At 36.9% G+C, this 20,949-nt stretch overlaps 2 protein-coding genes across 3 annotated transcripts in view; one reads left to right on the forward strand and one right to left on the reverse strand.

Moving 5' to 3' along the window:
- The window catches only part of slc36a1 (solute carrier family 36 member 1), a 51,109-nt gene extending 39,493 nt beyond the window's left edge, over positions 1-11,616 (reverse strand). Inside the window, exons 1-8 of the mRNA XM_007555040.2 lie at positions 11,417-11,616; positions 8,423-8,560; positions 6,223-6,337; positions 6,043-6,133; positions 3,752-3,840; positions 2,569-2,658; positions 1,807-1,891; positions 346-573 (exon numbers count right to left, since the gene is read on the reverse strand). Of these exons, the coding sequence (XP_007555102.1) occupies positions 346-573; positions 1,807-1,891; positions 2,569-2,658; positions 3,752-3,840; positions 6,043-6,133; positions 6,223-6,337; positions 8,423-8,459 (735 nt within the window). The 5' untranslated portion in view covers positions 8,460-8,560; positions 11,417-11,616. The remainder of the gene's footprint in view (positions 1-345; positions 574-1,806; positions 1,892-2,568; positions 2,659-3,751; positions 3,841-6,042; positions 6,134-6,222; positions 6,338-8,422; positions 8,561-11,416) is intronic.
- A 663-nt stretch (positions 11,617-12,279) lies between these two features.
- Positions 12,280-15,811, forward strand: atox1 (antioxidant 1 copper chaperone). Of its 2 annotated transcripts, none has more exons than XM_016672932.1 (4): positions 12,280-12,445; positions 13,174-13,249; positions 14,625-14,751; positions 14,974-15,811. In XM_016672932.1, exons 1-3 carry the CDS (start codon positions 12,440-12,442, stop codon positions 14,747-14,749), a joined length of 207 nt encoding a protein of 68 aa, XP_016528418.1. In that variant the 5' UTR covers positions 12,280-12,439; the 3' UTR covers positions 14,750-14,751; positions 14,974-15,811. The 2 variants fall into 2 exon arrangements, with proteins under 2 accessions (XP_016528418.1, XP_007555104.1); XM_007555042.2 differs by having other exon boundaries at positions 12,282-12,445; positions 14,625-14,775.
- The last annotated feature ends 5,138 nt before the right edge of the window (positions 15,812-20,949 follow it).

Genomic DNA, 20,949 nt, shown 5'->3' on the forward strand with positions numbered 1-20,949 from the left:
CGGTCCTTCACCCTGAAGTTTCTTCCCTCGGGGGATGGGGGGGGGGAATTCATGTTTTCGCATCCACCTGAATAATGTGCAGTTGCGCCACTGAGCAGAACCTCCACTGATCCTCATGACTCAAGGGAATGCATATACCAGAAACCCAAAATGAGGCCAAGATATGCAAATCCTGGCATCACAACTGCACCGCCTGCACAGATGAGTCAGTGTGAGCATTTTCTGCCACACGTCGTTTCAAACTAAGATTGATTTGTTTATCTTCCACATGTGTAAACATAACCCAGAGAGTCAGTTTGCAATAAAGATTACATGAATCATATAAAAGATAAATGAGGTGGTTACCATGAGGGAGTAGATGTAGATCAGAATCAGACTCAGGGTCATGACCACGTTTGCAAGGAGAGAAAAGGGAGCCAAGAACTTCAGGTTGGGGGTGAAAACCAGGAGGATGAAGAAGGGCAGGAAGAAGAGCATGTAGATCCGGGAGTCGAAACTGGGAACCAGGACATCCGTCTGGTTGGTGTGGTTCACTTGGCAGCTGAAGGTGGTGGCATTGGCTGCTTCCACAACCTGGAAAAAAACAAGTGATTAAAAAACGAGTCAAAAAAACTGCCTTTTATGCAAAAAAAAAAAGTCAAAAAGCAGAACCATGTTAAACCAGGAACAAATAATTGTACTTTTCTCCCAAAAAAATACAGAAAAAAAAGCCCAAAGAAAAACTAAAAACCTGAAGAACTATTGATAAATAACGCTTTGACAGTCCAATCCAAATCTAATCTAAAAATATAAGCTTCATTGAATGTCTTCTACAGGAGAAAAATGGTACCTCTCATAGACAATTAACGAAAGGATGCTACCCTCTAGTGGTGAGAAGATGCACAACAAGAATTAAACGCCATGCTTCTTCATCAGAAATGTCAGCGGTTATCATACTGAAGCATTTTTCACTAGTTCCGAAAGATTTTAAGGCAAATAAGATGATCAAGCATTGGTTTCTAAAGCCTGTTAAAAAATTCCAGACAAACAAAGAATTGATTTGTAGTGAAAAGTTCAGAAGTCAAAGGTCAACTCATTCCTGTGACGTCACGGCAACCATATTTCATCACACGCTTTTGAGAAAAGGAGAAAAAAAGTTGAACAAGTTTTCTTGATTACATTCAGATTTTCCTCAACTGAGAGTTAATTAACAACCAGGATGAAATCTAAACGTGTGAGCAGGAAAATGGGCACACATTGAGATGTTTTATAATGTTTTCTACTGATGAGGACAATGTAATGCTTTTTGTTAAAGCTAAAGGGATAAATACTACATAAATGAGTGAGAGTGTGAGGATATTTGTAATCATTATTATTTTATAATGCAAAATCTGAACATCCTTTGTAACCTGAAGAGGAATTCAACCAGCATTTCCTGGGTTTTTCCACCTAGTCCTGCTGTTAAGGCAAAACCAATAGCTGGTACTGACCTTCTAACTTGTATCTGTATAACCTTTGAATGATAGGATCCGCAAACAGATCCTTTCAAAACTCTGTAAACTTCCATTCTAAGTAAAGGTGTCTTTGTTCGACCTGAGAAAACCTAAAGCTGATGATCTGAGTAAAGAGATCCAGCTCTGTATGTCTACATTTCTGCTCTTTCTAATCCAGGAGTTCAGGTGATTTAATATCAGCGGACAAGGTGACCTGAAATGCCAACAGGGCAAATATTATCCTTAAATATTCTCATGTGGGAGCAGCAGGAGAGACGGTTCTGAATGTAAAAGCAGGTGTGGTAAGGTGTGTATGTGTGTGAGTGGTGAGAACCTGCTTGAGGTTGTCACTAAGGAAGACGAAGTAGACGCAGCAGAAGCCAATCTGAGTGATGATGAGGAACAAGTTCACCGTCCGACTGAGAAACAAGAGACAGAAGGAGGAGCGCACAGTCACATGTCAGCCATTATTTACCAAGTTTAAAGCTTTCGTAACTTCAGATTATCTTCTTCGTTTTGCTTGGACTAACTAAATTTAGTTTGTTACATTTGTTTTACTCTTAAAAAAACACACAAGGACAATAACTACAATATTTCTTTGCAAAAAACACTTTAAAACTACAAATAAATGTAATAAATTTCAAGATAAGATTTTGCTGAAGACAATCAAAATAAACAGTGTGATAAGGTATTCTAAGTTTTCTAGTAGCATGAACTACCACTTCTTTTCTGTTTTCAGTAAAAAACAATTATATTTATATCATGTTCAACATTTTGTTACAAATTTTATACTTAAATACCATGAAACCATAGTAATTCTCCTGAGGTTTATGCCTAAAGCAGATTATTTTTCTCATGCGTTGATAAATAAACCCTTGATTTCAGAAGGGAGTAGAAGAGTGTCTGCTTTCTTTTCAACATGCATCTGCTTATTTCATTAAAAAAAAAAATATATAGTAAATTTTCACCGACTTCAATCAAAGTTTTCTGATGAGACAGTACATTTATTTTTTTGTGTAATAGGAAAACTTTGCCTGGGATATTCCTGGGTTTGAGTAAAGACATCAACATCGTAACTGTTTCTTTTTCCTCTCACCTTCCCCATCGTGAATGCCTCCTCAGCCACGACACGTTTTCCATCCCGTACTGCATCACCTCTCCGTAGGTCATAGATGGCCGGTTCATCCTAGGAAAAACAGCAAATGGAGCAAGAAAGTGAAAACTAAATGTAGAAAATGTTGCTCTGTAACTGAAAAGTACGGAACAATTGGCAGGAAATGAACCCAATAATACAGCACAGCTTTAAAAATTAAGGCTTGGAAAGAAACAACAAACCAAGAAATGGAAACCACTGGACGAATGCTTTTTCCACCTACATAAAGGTAAATATTTAAACATACAATGCAGTGTTTGTGTTTGGTTCTCTATGAGAGGAAGTGATAACTCTGCATTAAAGAAAACAGAAGAGTCAAGTTTCCCTGAACGTAGTTGTTGCGCAATTTGAGACTGATACGGAAGCATTTCCTGACTTCCTTTTAGACTTCCTAGAAGACTGTCTTCATTCATGCTTCTGATCCGGTTAATCTCCTTTAACCCGAGTGGCCAGGGTACAGGAGATCTTTGTATGAACTCAGCAAAGGTGGACAGATGGAGCATGGGCTGCAGCTTGCAAACTAGTGAAGACACAACAACACCTCACTAACATACAGGACCCCCAGGGACTTGATGGTTCAGCGGCAAGGAATGTTAAAAACAGCAGCACAACTCCCAGCTTCTGATTAGTCGAGCTGATTACATTCAGCATATACATGGTGTTTGGGATTTGTCTGGCAGTGTTGACGAAAGTGTGAGAACACACACGACGAGCTGCCAAAGGGCTCCTGATTACTGAGCAGAAAATAGAGACCTACTGGAAAGTAATCTGTCAACAGGAGCTGGCAAAACACACAATGAGCCAAACAAGTCTGAACTGAGCGACTGATACAGATAGGAAATGCATCTTTAGGTTTCAGTTACATGACCAGAAAGTTAAATAAACACAATCTAAAACAGAGAAAAAAGCTGCTTTCTGAGTAGAGCATGGAAACCAAACATCATTTTAAGGTGTGCACATATTTAATTAAGTGGAATCACTTATGGGGTTAAATTAATTGCATTAAATTGCATCTGATCTCCACCCTCCTGTGTGAAACCTTACACAAGAAAATGTTTAACGTAAGCCCACTTTAAATGCCAGTACTTGGCTTTTAACGCGCGGCTGAAATATAGTTTTTACTTACTTTGCGCTGAGGTGATGAGAACATTTCACCAGGAGCATCATGCAGTGGACTGCGATGATTCCCATAACCAGGAGACTGATGGGTCCAAGCTGGAAACAAGAAGACGGAGATGGATAAATAATCTAGGTTTCTGCAGGTTTCACCAATTCAAAGTTAAGACTTTTTAAGACTACTATTAAAGGAATTTATGACCTATATCTCTACAGAAACGTTTAAACATTGTCCAGCTAACAGCCGATAGATTTACACTTATCCATGATAGACGCAAAAAAGTTAACCATCTACCTAGTTTTTGCTAGCTATCTAGAAAGAGTATGTTAGCAGTGAGTTAGCGGTAGCCTCAAATGTTTGGAACCACTGAATGAAATGATGATGTCTGAGTGCCACTCAAACGTTTGACTGACAGAAAAGTCCAGTGAGAAAAAAAAATTACGTAGAATATACAAGAATAAATAGTTCTGGCAAAAACAAAATTTAGGACCAATGATTAATGAATTAAAGGCCAACTTACCTTTTTAAATAAATTTAAGATATTTTAAGGCCTTAATTAAAAAAAAACAAATAAACACATGAACTTATTAATTTTTAAGGATGAGCAGACAAACTGAACAAGTGTTATAATTAAATAACCAAATAACAAATTCAGCTAATAGTAATGTGTTTGGACATGGAGCGAACCCACCAATCCATAGAGAGAACATGCAAACTCAATGCAAAAAGAACCCAGGCTAGGATTCTTGTAGCACTTAACTTGCAGCAAGAACCTACTTGCTTCAAGTTAAGTGATACTCAGAGCATCTAAACTCTAAACACAAACTTAAATGTGTGGTTCTAAAATATAAACAAAACTTAACAAGCAAGGCTTTGCTTATGTGGTTTTCACGTAAGGAAAGCCTACGTGGAAACCATTCAGTGTTTCAAAAGCTCATGTTCTCAAGATGCAGACAGGAATTTAACAGACTTGAAATCTGGAGCGCTGAAACATGATCAGTGCTGCTCAGCCTCGTCTCATCTTCAACAAAGCCAGAACATGAGAAGTTTAGGCGTGGTTTAGTTTAACAAGGAAGCCACTTACACACACTGCTGCACTTAAAAACATACAAATGAGATGATTGAAGGGTAGAGGCAATATGCTCTGGGAACTTAACTCCACTGTCCTAATCAGTAATTAGTTCAGCATGCTATGTGACTGAACAAGTTTGAATTGTTAAAAACTTTTTTTAAACCACTTATTGTAGGAAAAGAGAAAAAGAGCTGCAATATTTTTCCTAGGAGCCAGAGTTTTGTAGCAGGCATACAATTATCCTTACTTCAAAATCAATAACAGGACAAATCAGGAGTGTCTGTGCATTAGTTTTTTCTGAGGCATTGTGACAACTACTCTATAAAAGTAGCTCATAGAGCTTTGAAACGCAAACCTCTGATATGAAACATGTGCTATTTACATTCTGACAACCAAAACAGAAAAAGTTAAAGGATAAAATAAAACAATTAGCATATACCCATACTAAAACAGCTTATGTGATCAAACACCACCAGGACTAAACAAGTCATATACAGCATTGTGACTACTGACAGGTGAATAGAATAAGACTCTTCTCTTGTTTCTGTTGAGAAGCAGGACAAATGTCAAGAACATTTTGCCCTCAGAAATAAAATGCTTGAAGCACAAAAAACTTTATAATATCAGATTAGACTGTAACAATTTGTACAAAAATACATAAATGAATGCAAGGACTGGTACTTAACTCCCAACAATGAAGATACAATGTTCTAATTTAATCTCTGTAAATTAAAACTAGATCCTGTGTTGAACTGAGAGATTATATTTTAAAGAGAAGATTAATCTCCCCTTTTACAAGAGCATGAAGTTTCCATATAATTATTAGAAATTCAATAGCTATAAAACAGAGCTGCTGGCATTTTTACAGTTTTTTGAGCAAACCATGAATTGAGTGACTGGCAAAAATAAACTTGTCACCAGTTCGATCTTATAAGAACAAAACTGAAAACTGCTGTGTTGATTATCTTGATGTATGAAGTGACTTTCATATTCTTCAGAACAACATGCAAATAGATTCCTCTTTAATCGTTGCACAACCAAGATTTCTTATTACATCGACCACAATTTGTCACTTTAATGCAACCTGTAGATGTTTTGTTTTGATACCAGGTGCCTCTGAAAGTCTGTCTTTCATCCAGCTGAAAGGGACGTAAGCAGAATCTAATTTTTAAAGGCCAGGCCTCTGGTTTTACCTGGAACGATTGGACAGTAGCATCTTTGTGCTTACCACCAGTCCAGCGTTCTTGACAGCCAGAGGCAGGCCCAGCAGACCAGTACCGATGTTCCCCTTCAGAAGGTGGATCAGAGTCTGACAGAAACTGAAAAATGGCAGAAAAAAAAACAAAACAGCTTAGAAGCTGTTCTGAGTGACAGTTCTTAGTGAAATGTTTGAATGCATTTCACTCACGAGGTCCCTGTTCTTCCCCCGATCCGCTCGTAGTTCCGCTGGGGTCTGGATGGCCCAGGAGGAGACGGACACAGAGCGTCCAGTTCTGACGGGTTCTGGTCAGAGAAGAGAGAACCTGCCACACAGAGGAAACGAGTGAAGAGAAAGACATTTACAGAAGACAATTAGAGCTCTAGAAAATAAATACATATTGAAATGTTTGTCAACTTTATACTCATATACTTATGTGTACAGTCAACAGCACGTAACACAATTATATTTTTTCTTTTTCTATTCTTAAATTACTCCCTTTTGCATGTAAACCACACAGTTTGGGCTGAGTGTGTGAAGCTAGAAAATAAGGTCTGTGTAAACATTTCCATCCGCTCATGGTGGGAATGAAAGTTATTAGTTTCAGGCTTTTAATTATTTTTTTATGATTAAATGATAACATACATCAATCAACTTTAGTGAATACATGAAGTGTGCTACATACAGAAATTACAAGCACAAAATTAAATCTAATAGTTGCTGAAATGTTGCTGAGCAAGTTGATCACTTCTCCCAACAATTCATGACAATGATGGGGAGTATGTTAACTTTGGCACAAATCTTTATTGATCTTTAACAGAAATATATTCCATGTTTCTTCACATCTTTACATCCAACTGCGTCGAGGTCTTGCTTGCAGGTTCACCACAAACAACTCTTTCATGTAAGAGAAGTCATGTGACAAACCTATTTACAGGAAATAATCTATTCTATTTGCGGTTCACAAGAGATCCCACACGTACGTTTCAATTCAAAACTGAAGATACGTTTAGACGCTGAGCAAGCAGAGGGAAGGAAATACAGATACATTCATTCTGCTGGAAGTTTACCACCTCATTTGTTTGATATCAAGTGTGCACCGAGGCCAGTGCTCATAAAAATAGATAAACTGAAACCTCATGACTTCATCAGAAACCAGTTTAATGCAGAGATTCCAGTCCTTTTGGAGTGCAGCTGACTCTAATGAACAAGAAACACAAGACTCTTTTTTGGTCATGCAGAAAAGGAACAACAATAAGAAGCTCTGCAGCTGCAGACTGATGCATGTCTGCTGACATATTTTCAATAAAAACACCAGACGGGTCACCGCAGCCGCAGCAGCAGCAGCAGCAGCAGCAGCAGCAGCTCGACTCCAGAAAATCAGCACAGTTTGTTAGCTACATTGGAACAAAAGAATTTGTCATCACAGTGTGAAGACGGACTTTAAAATGAAAGGGAGGTCCATCTTTAAAGCATCCAACCAGTCAGAAACCTGTTTATTGAAACAGCAACGTTGATACTCGTGACTCTGGCACAACAAGAATAGTCGGAGGTTTAAAATGAGTAAATTAAGTTTGCTGGTGTATAAAAATTGTGTGAAGAACAAAAGCTGCATTTTAACTCAAAAAGTTTTGAGTTAAATGAATATAGACTGAAAAAAAAAGATTCTTTTTGGAGGCACCCTACTAAAAACATTTTAGGCCCAACTTCGCTATCAAACTGTTGTCTCATGTTACTCAGAAAAGTAAGACATGTTTCACAGAGAGATTTAATCTACAACACTGACCAGACTAATAAACATGCAAACCTAAAATGCTCCATTTGTCTCCGTCATTCTTATTAGTAATGACAAGCTAAAATTCTGAATATTTGTATTTATCACACTGGAGCATTAAAAAGCATATTTAATATACAAGAATATTATGTGATGGGGAAGACTAATCACTAGACTGTTCAACACAACACCCTCCACAAGACGTTAAGCCACAAAATGCTATTGCTTCTGTTCTCAAAGTGCTGTGTCACGGTATATTCAAGAAAGGTTAAGTGGAAGGAAAAACGTACAGTAAAATGGGTGAGCGACATGGACTTAGAATTTTATCCCGATATTTTGTGGCAGCATAGTATACTAAAAACTTTAGTTTCTTAAATTAATTATCTTATTAAAGATATTATAATTCATTGAGATATACACGTAATAATGAAACAAACATTTGTGACCTCCTGCCGAAGAAGACACAAGCCAGCCAGGCCATCAGACCGATCTCATCAATGAAACGAAAGCTGCTTTGATGATTCAATGGGATTACAAGTAATCTGTCTGCGACCAAGTTCATTCTGTCTCCTACTGCAACAACAAAAAGAATATTTCACCTTCCAAGTTTTATGATATTGATTACATATTCCTTACCGTCTGCTCTGCCATCCACGTCGCTTGATGCCATCATGGTGGGTCGGGTGGCGCTCGCGGGTGAACGGGTGTCGTTTCTCCCAGCCTCACGGATCCCGACGCAGCACGGATAAACGGCTCAGCATCGACAGCTTCTAACTGTGAAAACATGGCGATGATTAGATGCAGCAACTCCAAGAAAACACGAAGAAGTTCCAGCGCAAAAGCAGATTGTGTAAAATATTGCATTAATAACTGCATCTTAGATAGGATGCAAAAACAGTGGAGAAAGTATAAAAGTCCTACTTTTCCTACGTCTATAAAACTCTAAAATTCTTTACCATGAATTAAAAGAACTGCATAATAATTAGAGCAAAGTTTCTGACAATTTACTGACTTCTTCCTGTCAGAACTGAACATGTAAACAGTACGTGAGCGTGGACCTCACATGCTTCTTTATGCCAGAACTGCTGTCATCAGAATGCTGAGCTCAGCACCTGACCTGACCATGACGGTCCTTATTCTATATTTGAATGTTCCTGTGGAGAAAAAACTTGATGACTGAACAGAATGTGTCTGGAACAGAACAGACTCAATATATGTAAACAGAACATGATTAAAAGGAGAAAAAAAAACAAAAAAACACCAGCACAGTAAATTATAACCTTTCACTAGTTCTCTTGAAGCAGAGAAAAACAGTGAAATGCTAAGGAAGTATTGATCTTGGTAAATGTAGCACAAATTGACCAAAAAGCACCTTAAATATTCTACTGTTGTACTAAATTTTAATTATTTTTCATCTGCAGGTAATATCAAAATAACCTGACTTTTCCAGTTATCAAAGCACAATGAAAATATAAATATTCTGTGTGTTTTAGTAGATTTTATGCTAAACTTCATTTTTTCTTTTTTGAATGGAAACGAAGCTTGCACTTGTTCAAGCAGGTCTAATATTTCACACATTTTGGCAAAGAAAAATACCCTCCTACCAGGCCCCAATTGCATTTATCTGATCCACTGAAATAGAGCGCTAATCTCCAAGTGCCTCTCCCATCTTTAAAGCTCCTGCAGTCACTATCAGGGAGTATCCAGGCCAAATAAACCCAGATGTTATATAAGACGAGCACAATGGATGGAAATTCAAACAGATCCCGTTTGGCATCTGCTGTGTGATTTGGCATCTTCACACAGCATCTGCTGTGTGAAGATTTTGCTGAGCACCTGTCTGTTTATAGCTGCAAAAAAGACAAAAGTCAAAAGGTTTAGGAAACAACCTGTTTGCATATTTAGCAAGCAGAACCGTTAAGAAATCAGGAACAAACAGGAATTTTTAAACCACAACTTCCTGTGTAACAAAGCAGTATTTTCTAAGCTAAAGTCTAACACAGGAGTTCTTAAGTGCAACAACACTGCAACTTTTACATGCATCCCTTTTCCAACACACACATTAAACGAATGGCTGGTTAAAAGAGCTGAAGAATCTGCTGGTGAGGGAATTCAGCCACTTTGTGCTGGAAATGAGATGCAGTTAAAGTTGCAGAATAGTAGCTGCCGAGGACCCTGGTGTGGCAAGACTGTGTGTGCATGACAGAATGTATAAAAATAATCCACCGTGAAAGAAAAATAAAATTACAAATTCCAGGGAGATGGAAATGTAGCGTTAAAACCTTTTTTATTTTTAAATGATTGTATTTATTTCAGAAGATTCCATAACCCAGGTTACAGGGGAAATACCATCAAATTGTTAATGAATGATAAAACAAATCTATGTCTTTATCTTCTCTCTATGTAGGCATTTGTCTTTAAAAACAATATACTGAAATTTTAAAAAGTAGCAGTTTCCAACCCTTAGAATATTGCTTGCTCCTGATTACAATAACAATTTTAGTTCTTGCTTACAAGAGCTAAATTTGTAAAAGCTTGTATACTTTTCTGATTGCAAAAAAACAGTGGATTAAGTGGAAACTAAAATAAGTGGTGGCAGAGTCATGCTGTGTGGAGGCCATCCATTATTCATGTTAAGGCAGTGTTTGAAAAACTACATTTGGGAAGTTGAACGCAGTATGTCTGCTATTTAGCACATTGCTTATTCTACATTTATGATTAGAATGAAAATAGAAATGACTAAAAGGTATACATAACATTGTAAAAATTATAAAATTGATTAAATCATCAATGTTAAAGTGTTTTAGTAATAGGAATTGCTGTTTTTATTTTATAATAACAGTGATATAATCATGTTGGATTATATCCAACATGATTATATCATGTTAAACAACATTTTAATGTTGTTTAACGTTTTCCATAATACAGTCTTATTTTTATTGAAGATCATCCTGCTTTCAGAAAGTCACACCAGATCATGACTAAGCACGTACCTTGAGCTAATAGATGTGTGCATTAATCCACGCAACAAGGGTGAAAACATTGATCTTTGGGGTCAAACTTCTGTAAAATAAAAAGAGAAACTATATCCCAGTCTTAAATCAGATAACTCGCTGTCAGATTAGGGTGCGGCCAAACCACAGAAACTTTGTGTAAGACTTAATTTCCAGTTGAAAACATTTTCCAGTGAGAGTCGTTCTCCTTTCATGAGAGCAAGCAGACATACAAGATGCAGACCGTATGCAGATTAACACGGTAATCCTATCAATATTGCCGGTAGTCTTTGGCCAGGAAGACGTGCAGGTTGTCAAAGCGGACATGAAGCTGATAAACGGGAAAACGATCAAGTGAATCATGTTTTGAGACAACGAACTGCCCCGGGCTAAAGGTACCGGCCGGGATAATTCAAAGCTAGGAAGTCGCCAGGGTGGGATGTACACTTAAATGTGAGATACACTGAATTGCCAGCTTCAGACGTTGTCACTTAATAAAACATCAAGAATGTAGAGTATAGAGAGACTAAACTGGTGTACCGCAACCAGATCGCGTTAGCCAACATTAGCTGAAGGTTTCGATGCCATCTTTGTGTTCGTAAACAGCAGCTCGGGTCATCATAACAAACCAGCATACCTTAATGATATATCTCGGCCTCCGTCCCTCTGCTTTCCTGCTTCAGCCTTTATCTGGATGACCTGACCGCAGGAGCTCCTACGCTCCTATCACTGTTGAAAAAGAGCGCTGACCGAGGTCCTGTTCACAGATTGCGACCTATAACTCGGTTGTGTTCAGCAAGCCAGCAACGAGGTCACATGACACGAGTTCCCGGCCTACGCAACCGGCTACGTTGGACGTTCTGTTGTTATTGAGACGGAAACCTCTCCAGTAAAATAAGGACGTTTTCGGTTTTTTATCTATCATGCATTTGAGGGAAACGAAAATTATAACTATAATATTAGCAGATTTTGGCACAACTAGCTAAATGAATAAATGTTACAGAGTTTGCACTGCTTTCTTCCAAAGTAATGTTGTTATTATTTTTTTTTTATTATTATTGTAATATAATTTAAAAAGCTTTTATTTCGAAAAACAAAAGCGGTTAGGATCAGCGCCATAGAGAGACACGGTTAGGATGATATGGTCAGTGAGAATTTAAAAACTATTTTCGGGCGAACCATTAACCCAAAGTGCCTAAAAGAGATAGGAGTTTAAGACCCTGATACAAGTTTTTTAAGATTTTACTCGAAAATGTTGGACACATATTTATTTATTTGATATAACTGAATGGCTTCCGTAAAGTTTTTCAAAATAAAATAAAATCTTGGCACACCGGAAGTGTGTAGCTTTACGTCTTATTGTTTTATTTAATTTAACATGTTTTGCTTGAACTTCATATGCCAATACGTAATATCCCAACATACATTTATTTTTTTTATAAGCAAACCAAAATTCTTCACAGTACATTGTCTTTTATTTCTTTACACCCTTTCAATACCGGATATCCTGTTATGCTGCTATACTTAGCTTAAAAGTGGTCAATCAGGCAGGTAGTATCCTTTTTTTAGGTTTATGTAGTCTTTTGCGACATTTCCAAGTTGATAAAAATCAAAAGAACAGAATTGGTCAGCTCGCTAAGCGCGACACGTCACTGACAATATGACTGTGAGTTACTTTTAAGTAATTTCAGCTTGTTCCTGGACGTGTTTTAGCTTTAGTGCGTGGCAAATGCTTTTAGTTTAGCCATCAACAAACTAAGACTCCATACTTCCTCAGCTGGGCCGTTATTAGTCACGGGTTATGTAACAGCCACTCTTAAAATAATAAGCCAGTTCATTTAGCATAAAGAATGTTTAAGAATTGCCGTCATCACAACAGATGATATTCTGGGTTGTAGTTGGTTCATGTAAAGGGGAACAGGGTTGCTATAATGTCTAGGAATTTTGGGATTTAGCTGTAAATATGTTTGTGTCTAGACCAGTAACTTGAAAACATTTGTATGTTTAGACTTTGTTCTATTTTACGTTGCTTGCTTGAGGAATGTCAGATTACCACCCACATCCAATTAGATAATTTTTTGTCTTCTTTCTTATAAAATGATGACCTTTTTTTTTTACTTCATCTACCACTATAGACGTGGTAGATGAAATAATCAATAATTAACCTGTTTTTAAAGAACCACAAATGTACTTCTTAACAAATTAAAACAATATCAAAGAGTCAATATAATCCCCAAGTTCAAATGTACTTCAAAAGAAATTTCCTTAACCTTTTGCTGAAAATTGCTAAATTTCAATCATCTTAGATTGTTTTTCTCAGACTTTATTGCAGTAGTTTTCTTTTCATCATTAAATTCTAAATTTACAGGTAAATAAATTCTCTGTCTGTCACAGAAGCACGAGTTTGAGGTGGACATGACCTGTGAAGGATGCTCTGGAGCCGTTACTAGAATCCTCAACAAGCTTGGAGGTAATAAGACCTGCACATCTGTCATCTTCCGTTCCACTTTCATTTCTGGTTTCACTGAAAGCACTGGCATAGCTTCACCTCTTATTCCTTCTGATTGTTTTGTGGCACTCGTCAACTGCACAAAATGAACACGTTTACAAATAATATCGATGTTAAAAATGTTGTACAGGAAGTTTGTGTTTTACAGGAGATGAAAAGGAAAATAAAAAACTAATAACATAAAAAGACACAGAACTCGTTACAATTGAAGAAGAAACAAAAAAGACAGACATTACAAAGCATTACATCTAAACAGGAAATGAAGAGGAAATCGTTAGGGAGATGTTCTATGATTGACTTTGTGTGAAAATACAATTGCAATGGTTAGGCAGGATGACAATGATCCAAAACACTCTGAAATGCCCCCTTCTGAATGGATGAAAGCCATTGTAGTTTTACAAATGGCCTAGTCAAAGTCTGGACTTAAATCTTAATTAAACGTTGTAGCATTAATCACAAGCCATTCATGCTTAAAAATTCTGCAATTAAAAATGATTCTGCAAACCAGATTGTGCCAAAGTTCCTTCATAGCAACAGTAAAGATTCATTGAAAGTTGTTGCTCTCTTATTCTATGTAATATTTTTTTTCTTATTTATTTTATACAAATTCATTTTCACTTTGTCATTAAACTGGATTTTTTTTTTTGGTAAGGTTTTTTTGTCATAATATCCATATTTTGCTGATCATGACAGATTTGTAAAAACAATAAAATGGTAAAACATCCATTATTGTGAATAATTATTAGAATAGCAAAACTTTTAATTGTCCCACATTGGGGAAATTCAGGCATAACCATGGTAAAGTACGTTTTAAAAGCACCGTGTGTCTAGATACCGAATTATATTTAGTTTTATGACAACTTGCAGTTCTGTGCAAACAAGTCCTAATTTGAGTTTTGTGAGAAGGTAATTCATATCAATGCAAACGGGTCCTTAACACTGCATGCCGGAGACAGATCAAGAAATGCTTACAGGCAGCTTGTATCGCTTCCACTCGTGACTTCTTTGCTCCGAGTGTTGACTCAGCCGCTCGGTCACCTGATGCTGAACAGCTTGTTTGTTTCACTTTTATTTGACTTGGACATTAAATTGTTTAGAAGCCAAATTTCAGTTCCCTTTTTCTATTTTGTTCCAGTCCCACATGCTAAGCTGTGATTTTTCAACAAGATAAAAGAAAATCTATTCTTCAAATCCTCCTTCACAGTCATGTCAAAGAGGGCTGAAAAATCTTTCACTCATATTAGAAAGAGAAGCAAAGAGGAATTAAAAGAGGAATTTCTGTTTGTTTCCAGTCAGTGGAACGAACATCGTTTCTACTTCTGTTTCTGCCTCTCAGATGTTAAGTTTGAGATCGACCTGCCCAAGAAGCTGGTTTGGATCGAGTCAGACAAAGATGTGGACGTTCTCATGGAGACGCTGAAGAAATGTGGAAAGGAAGTCAAGTACAACGGCACTAAATGAAGGAGTCTGCTTCATATGTGTAACAGGTGACACTGTGCTGACAATAAGATAAAGTCCATGTCCATGTTAATGATTTCTGTAAAGACCTTTAGCTTCTTCTTGCTTGGTGTATTTGTGAATTAAAACATAATGTGAAAAAAATCTGCATACATTTAATGCTTCTGAAACTGTTTTAACTGTATCCATTACTTAAAAGTGAAATGTTGAATTATGTTTTGTTTTAGGAAACCCTGCTGGTGCAAAGCAAAGAATTAAGCTAGACTTGAAGTTAATTACCAGGAGACCCCAAAGGTGCCACTCCTCATCAACCCATGTGCTTGGAAAAGATCTGGGAGGCAAACTCTCTCTCTCAGATTGAGGCCCCTCATTTCAAGCTGACAGTTGACAAATAACTCTTGGTGGATGATGTTATCATGGATTCAGGTTTGGAAAACAGAAAAAAAACCTTCTAATTTCTGTCCTGGATTGATAGATCATTGGATGGTTTTGTGGTGGCATAAAATTTAGTATTTGAAATCCTGTTTGTTGTTCAATTTGCTATAATTTCTGCGTTGTGTTTTGGGCCTTAGTGTAAAAGCCAAAGTGGGACGCCCCTGTTTGGATGACTTTCAGTTGAAGCGTAAAGAGTGTCTCACTGTCTGTGGTGGACATCCTCTTCAACCTGCAAAACGATCCTGTTAGTCTTCCTTCAGAGCAGTTCAAGAACATTCCCTGTAGCCGTTTTTAAATAAAATGAACTGTTGCTCCTTTTGCTTTTACATTGACTCAATATTATTGACAGCAAATGTTATCTGACACTACTTCATGGATAATATCTAATCCAATATAATTTGGGGTGAAAAGATAACCATGTTTTTACCGTTTAAGAACTACCACTTTTTTCACTACAAATCAGTCATCACATAAATCATAATCATGTAGATTTGATAACTGGCATCTGTGTATTTTTACACATAGTTTGCTCCGGGTTTTGTTTACGTTACCACCTTCCTTCTGGCATAAATTTGATTCTCAGAATGTCTTATTCACGCACAACTGAAATAAAATCAATTATGTGTCAAACCTGTCTGCATATTTTATTAGATGAAAGCAGTTTTCTCAGGCTTTTTCAGGACAGACATGTTGCCATTTACATTCAGTTTGACTTGTTATAATTTTGTCATTTTTTTCATTATGTTTGCACTAAACCATACTTAGGTGGCAGGTTTCTTATTAAAATGCTGTGAAATGAGCAATAAGACCATAAAGCTACAAACTAGATCCCCTTTTTTTCTGTTTCATTGAAATGAGAGAAGATTTCATTTTCATCTAATTTTAGAAATATTTTTGTCATACTGTAGTATGTGGTAAAGACTTGAGATATTAGGTTTATGTTAGTCACTGCTGGTTCAAGGTAAGAACAAAAAAGAGGAAATAAATAAATGCAGAATGTGTTAGAGATAAAGGTTCAATGCGACTAAACTCTCAGAAGGCAGTGAATTAGTCATTCATCTCAATTTGCATTTATTGGCCGCTGGTGATGGTCATTTCTTCATGAGCTGAGCTTAATAAACCTCTCCTAACCAAGGTGTCAGCTTGAATCTACATTTCAACCACCAGGAGGCGCTGCAAGACATGCTCCAAGTGTGGGAAATGTTTTAATGAAATAATGCCTCCCATTTAAATCACATTAATTTGGAAGTTTATATGTGGAAGATACAGTATACTAAATTAAAAAAATAAGCCAGAAAATGGTTTAGATCCCACTAGAAATATAGCAATTTATGTTCACACCACCTTTTTCGCCACTCAACATGAAATGATAATATAGAAGATCTAACCATGATGTCCATAGACAGGATGAATGAGGCAATCAAATCCAGGTCCAGGCCTTATCTGTTACCTCTGAGGGAACTGTCACCATAAAAGACAACATTGGTTCTGATAAAGGATTCAGCAAAAGAATAAAAGTCCAAATAAAGTGCAGCACTGCATGGTTCTGCTGTTTAAATAGATGACCACGCTGTCTGCACAGACAGCCAAGGAAATGAACGGATTAGAGGGTGTAACCTTTAAGAAGCAAGAAAATGTTTGTTCTTTATGTGTGCACCTGGCAGAGGTGGATTTATTCATGTTAGGACCAAGTTTGAAGACAAACGGGGGGGCCTCCATTTCCTTCTCTTTGTCACTATTTTAACCATTTTCTTTTATTAAAAGCATTAATATTGCTTATCAGGACCTCTATCAGAGGTTTCTATAAAGTTCATTTAAGTTTATGGTTGTAATGTGGAAAAGTGAAAAATTGTTTGGTTGGTTTTTTGAAATGCACTGCATATTTAGTGTTAGACATATTAAGCTGCTTTATACCAAGCACATCTTGTAAGTATTTCGCACACATTTAATGCTGAAATTAATAAATAAAGTTCATATAAAGTCTTATAGCATCTGAAGGTCCCAGGTCTGCTATAGTTGTTGAGTTTGCCACTTGATTCTGAGATGTCTCATCACTGGAGAAAAACATGAAGATAACCCTTTAAATGCTTTTTGAACTATTGTTTTCAGGTGATTTTAAATGACTGAATCTACTTGTTGTTTTACTTCCACCTTTTTTTTTTTTGCTGAAGAAGAGCCTGATGACGTACGTATGGAAGCCATTGTGAAATTGTATGAAAAATGAATGATCATTTAAACAGGCCATCTACTGTTTACAGCCAATACAAAATGTTTTGCTGAGGCCTGACATCTACAAACAGATAATCCTGTATAATTGATGCTTGCTCAGCTTTGTGGAAATGTGGTGAACATGTTGAATCCTTTGTAGAGGCTGCAGTGGATGAAGAGTCCCTGGCTGGCCTCAGTCTGAACCAACCACTGAGGAGAACAGAGCTTCATTGTGTACAGCACAAACTCCACAGATAACAAGGTTGTCAGCACGTCACTGGGTTCCTCGTCTTACTCTCTTACGCACACAAATGTGGGGTCATTGTAATGCCTGTGGTAGCTTCTGATTTCGCAGGGAGAAGTTGTACCTTCAGCTTAAATATCTGAACGTCCTTGACATCACTGAGAGGTGAATTCCTCTGAATCTTGAGCAAGAGGTTCAAAAATAGAAGAGAAAAAAAGCTTCAGTTCACTTCACACGCAGTTTTAAATTGTTCCAACAGAAAACAAAGAGTTTAAAAACTGATGTTTTAAGAACAAAAAATGGCATGGACTCTGTTGTAGTTTGAAACTTCAGCAGAGGAGAAATCGCTAAAGAGTCGCTAACGTTTGTCAGCGACGTTAATGCATACGTCATATTGGGACGAAAAGTCCCAGTATGATATAATCAAATGAAATATAGAAAAATGTAAGGGGTAGTGACACTTTTACAATGCACTGTACCTGTTCTAATGCTGGTATTTTTTGTATTTCGCACACACCACCCTCAGTTGACCAGTGGTGTAAGGTTAAATCATGATATATGACTGCATATGTGTATCTCAGAGGTTGAGAAAAGGTGGCTCAGGGTGCAGTTACAGCTGTCACATCCTGCCCTGCGTGCCAAAACCAACTCACCCATCACCAGAAGGTTACAGCCAGTCAGCAAAACGCGCAGCTTGATGGACAAGAGAAAACACTAAGTCGACTCTGTGGCTTTACGTCTTGGTGGGAGTCTCAGCTGTAGATTGCCTCACTGTTTGGTGGAACTTAATCATCCTGAGCTTGATGAAAGAAATTCTTTGTGGTTTAATATCTACTTCTTATTCATGGAGCTTCCACCTTCTCTTTAGTTCAAAAGGCGAGATTTTGGAAAATATTTTGTCATCTAAATGAAGTTATTTTGTTTTTGTTAGGCTTATTGTTTATCTTTTCATAAACTGTTATAAATGGAGCATTGTCAGACTTTGATGTGCATCGTGTCCAGGCTATTATGTTTTGCTCATTCTTCTGCCATTTAGCAAAAATAAATAATTTTGGTAATCATATCTGACCTAAATAAGGAAAAGTCACTGTAGTCACATGTTTCAAACTTCAGACCGTGACGGCAGGCGACTGCAAAAGTTTAAATGTCTGACACACCTGAATCAAATAATTAGGTTATCAAAAGTGTTTCTGTAGAATGTGACTGAAGTTCATGTTGATGATAATCTACACAAACATCAAAATGCCACATGGTATGTTTTCTTATCTTTCTTTTTGCTGTTTCATGCAGCTGTCTTGTTTTGACCTGTTTCAGATGCAGAGACTTCTTTGATTTGCATTCCAAAGATGAAAACCTTTTCCTAATCTGGAATCATCCATGAGAGCAGAGAAGAGGACGCAGATAACAACAGCTACATTACTAGAACTCTGTCTGTCAAAATAATTCCCTAGACCACCATCAGCAAAACTTAAACAAAATCAATATGTAAAAGGAAAAAAACAAAACAAAAAAACAGACCAATTTGGGAAGATAACATGTAAAGTTAATCTTTTTGAAAGTTTAAGGAGTCTTCTTATTTTTGCAGCTTTCCTTTGTTTTATTTATTCCGTTTTGCTTCAGATTTTGTTTTGGGTGTTTTTGTTTTTTTGCACACCAAGTCCTTCTCTCCTCATCTGTCTCTCTTTATTTCTGCGATCTATACGATCATTGGCTTCTAGTTATAATTTTTTTTATTACCTATCAGATCTTTTCTCTGCTTAAAATGCTTGTTTCTGATGTCATTTCTGTCCTTCAGCCTGCTTTTGGGTTCTTCATAAAATGTAGGCAATGGACCACCCACAATGTTTTCTTCTCTTTAAAGGATGTTTATCTTTTGGCAAATCACTGTAAACAAGATAAACATGGAAAGTTCAGGTACGGTTTGATGATAAAAAGGCACAGTTTGATGAATCCACCTGTAAAGACACAAAAACCTTGTTTTATTCTGTTTTGACTGCAGCTTAGTGCCTGGCTTAGATGCTGTGTGTTGGACATGGACCCAGAGTGAAATGGGATTTTTTTTCTGCAATTTTTGTACATTTTCATCAATTATCAACATGTGAGAATCTAAAGAAATATGTTTGAATAATCTAAATTGTAAGGAACTGTTGGGATCCCAAGTTGGTGAGTTGTTTTGGTAGCTTGAGTTCATTCTATGATTTTTGTGAGTTTATTTTTCCATATTCTTTCATTAAATCTTCAAATTCACTGGTCGGCTCCATCTCCTTTATTTGGGTCCTACAACAACCTTCTACTGATCATGAACAACAAACAAACCCTTAAAATGTGTTCATCTCACTTGAGTTACAGAAGGTCACCAGAGAAGAAACATCATTTTTAAAAAAAACAAAAACAAAACATCTAAACTACCAATTAAAATAGAAAAATACACAATGAATGTATTCTACCAAGACTTAAAAGCAGAAAATGCCAGTGGATTGTAGTTGCAGATGCCTGGACTACAGGCAGAAAATGGATGTCCTGAGTGAGACACTGCGGTTCAACTGTCCTGAAAGCAGAATGGATATGAAATGCAAATGCATGTTGGTTGCTTGTTTTCATGATGTTTTCAGGCAGTTCTTAGATGTTGCTGATATTCAGATTCTAAAGAGCCTTTAATCAACTGCACCTTTCTGCTTCTTTCCCTCCTGCTGCTTTAGTCTCATCTTAGTGTAACAAATAATGACGCTATGTGTTTTCATATCTGAGGTGAAATTTCAGTAATTCACAACCAAATCATTGCGTGAATACAAAAATAAAACAGACTAAAAACCTTCATAATCAAATAAGTAGGTGAACATTTCAAACATTTACTTTTATTTTAAAAATGCAGGATCATTCCGGACATATGCTTATAATTTTGTTCTCTTCAGCATAAATGTTGGAATTTTAGAACAAAGTAAGAATCTAAACACAGCAAAGAACTTCAAAGCTATTTTTTAACTTCTCTTCAGACCCACTGGCTCCTAGAATAATTTGCCACTAAACAGAGCGACAGCCCTTTTCTGTTTAATAGATGTTTTGCCTTCAGTCACTCTGAGCCTGCTTCTTCTATTTTCCTTCCTGCTGCTCTTGCTAAACAAACACACACAGAAATAAAGTCATATGTTAATGCTCTGAGTATTTTTGCTCATAGGAACATTCCTTGAGGTGTAAATGACATGTTTGCTTCTCAGTGCCTCAGATCAGTTGCATGAAAACAGACTAAAAATGAATTTAACATAGAAAACCTCAAAACTGAAGCAGCTTTAGAAAAAAATATCTTCATGATTTCAAG

This window comes from Poecilia formosa, unplaced genomic scaffold, assembly GCF_000485575.1.
Source record: "Poecilia formosa unplaced genomic scaffold, Poecilia_formosa-5.1.2 Scaffold68, whole genome shotgun sequence".
NCBI lineage: Eukaryota > Metazoa > Chordata > Actinopteri > Cyprinodontiformes > Poeciliidae > Poecilia > Poecilia formosa.

Excerpts from the sequence above, each read along its gene's own strand:
- atox1 (XM_016672932.1), top strand. Across the intron at positions 13,250-14,624 it reads AATCCTCAACAAGCTTGGAG|ATGTTAAGTTTGAGATCGAC; the intron begins GTAATAAGACCT and ends TCTGCCTCTCAG.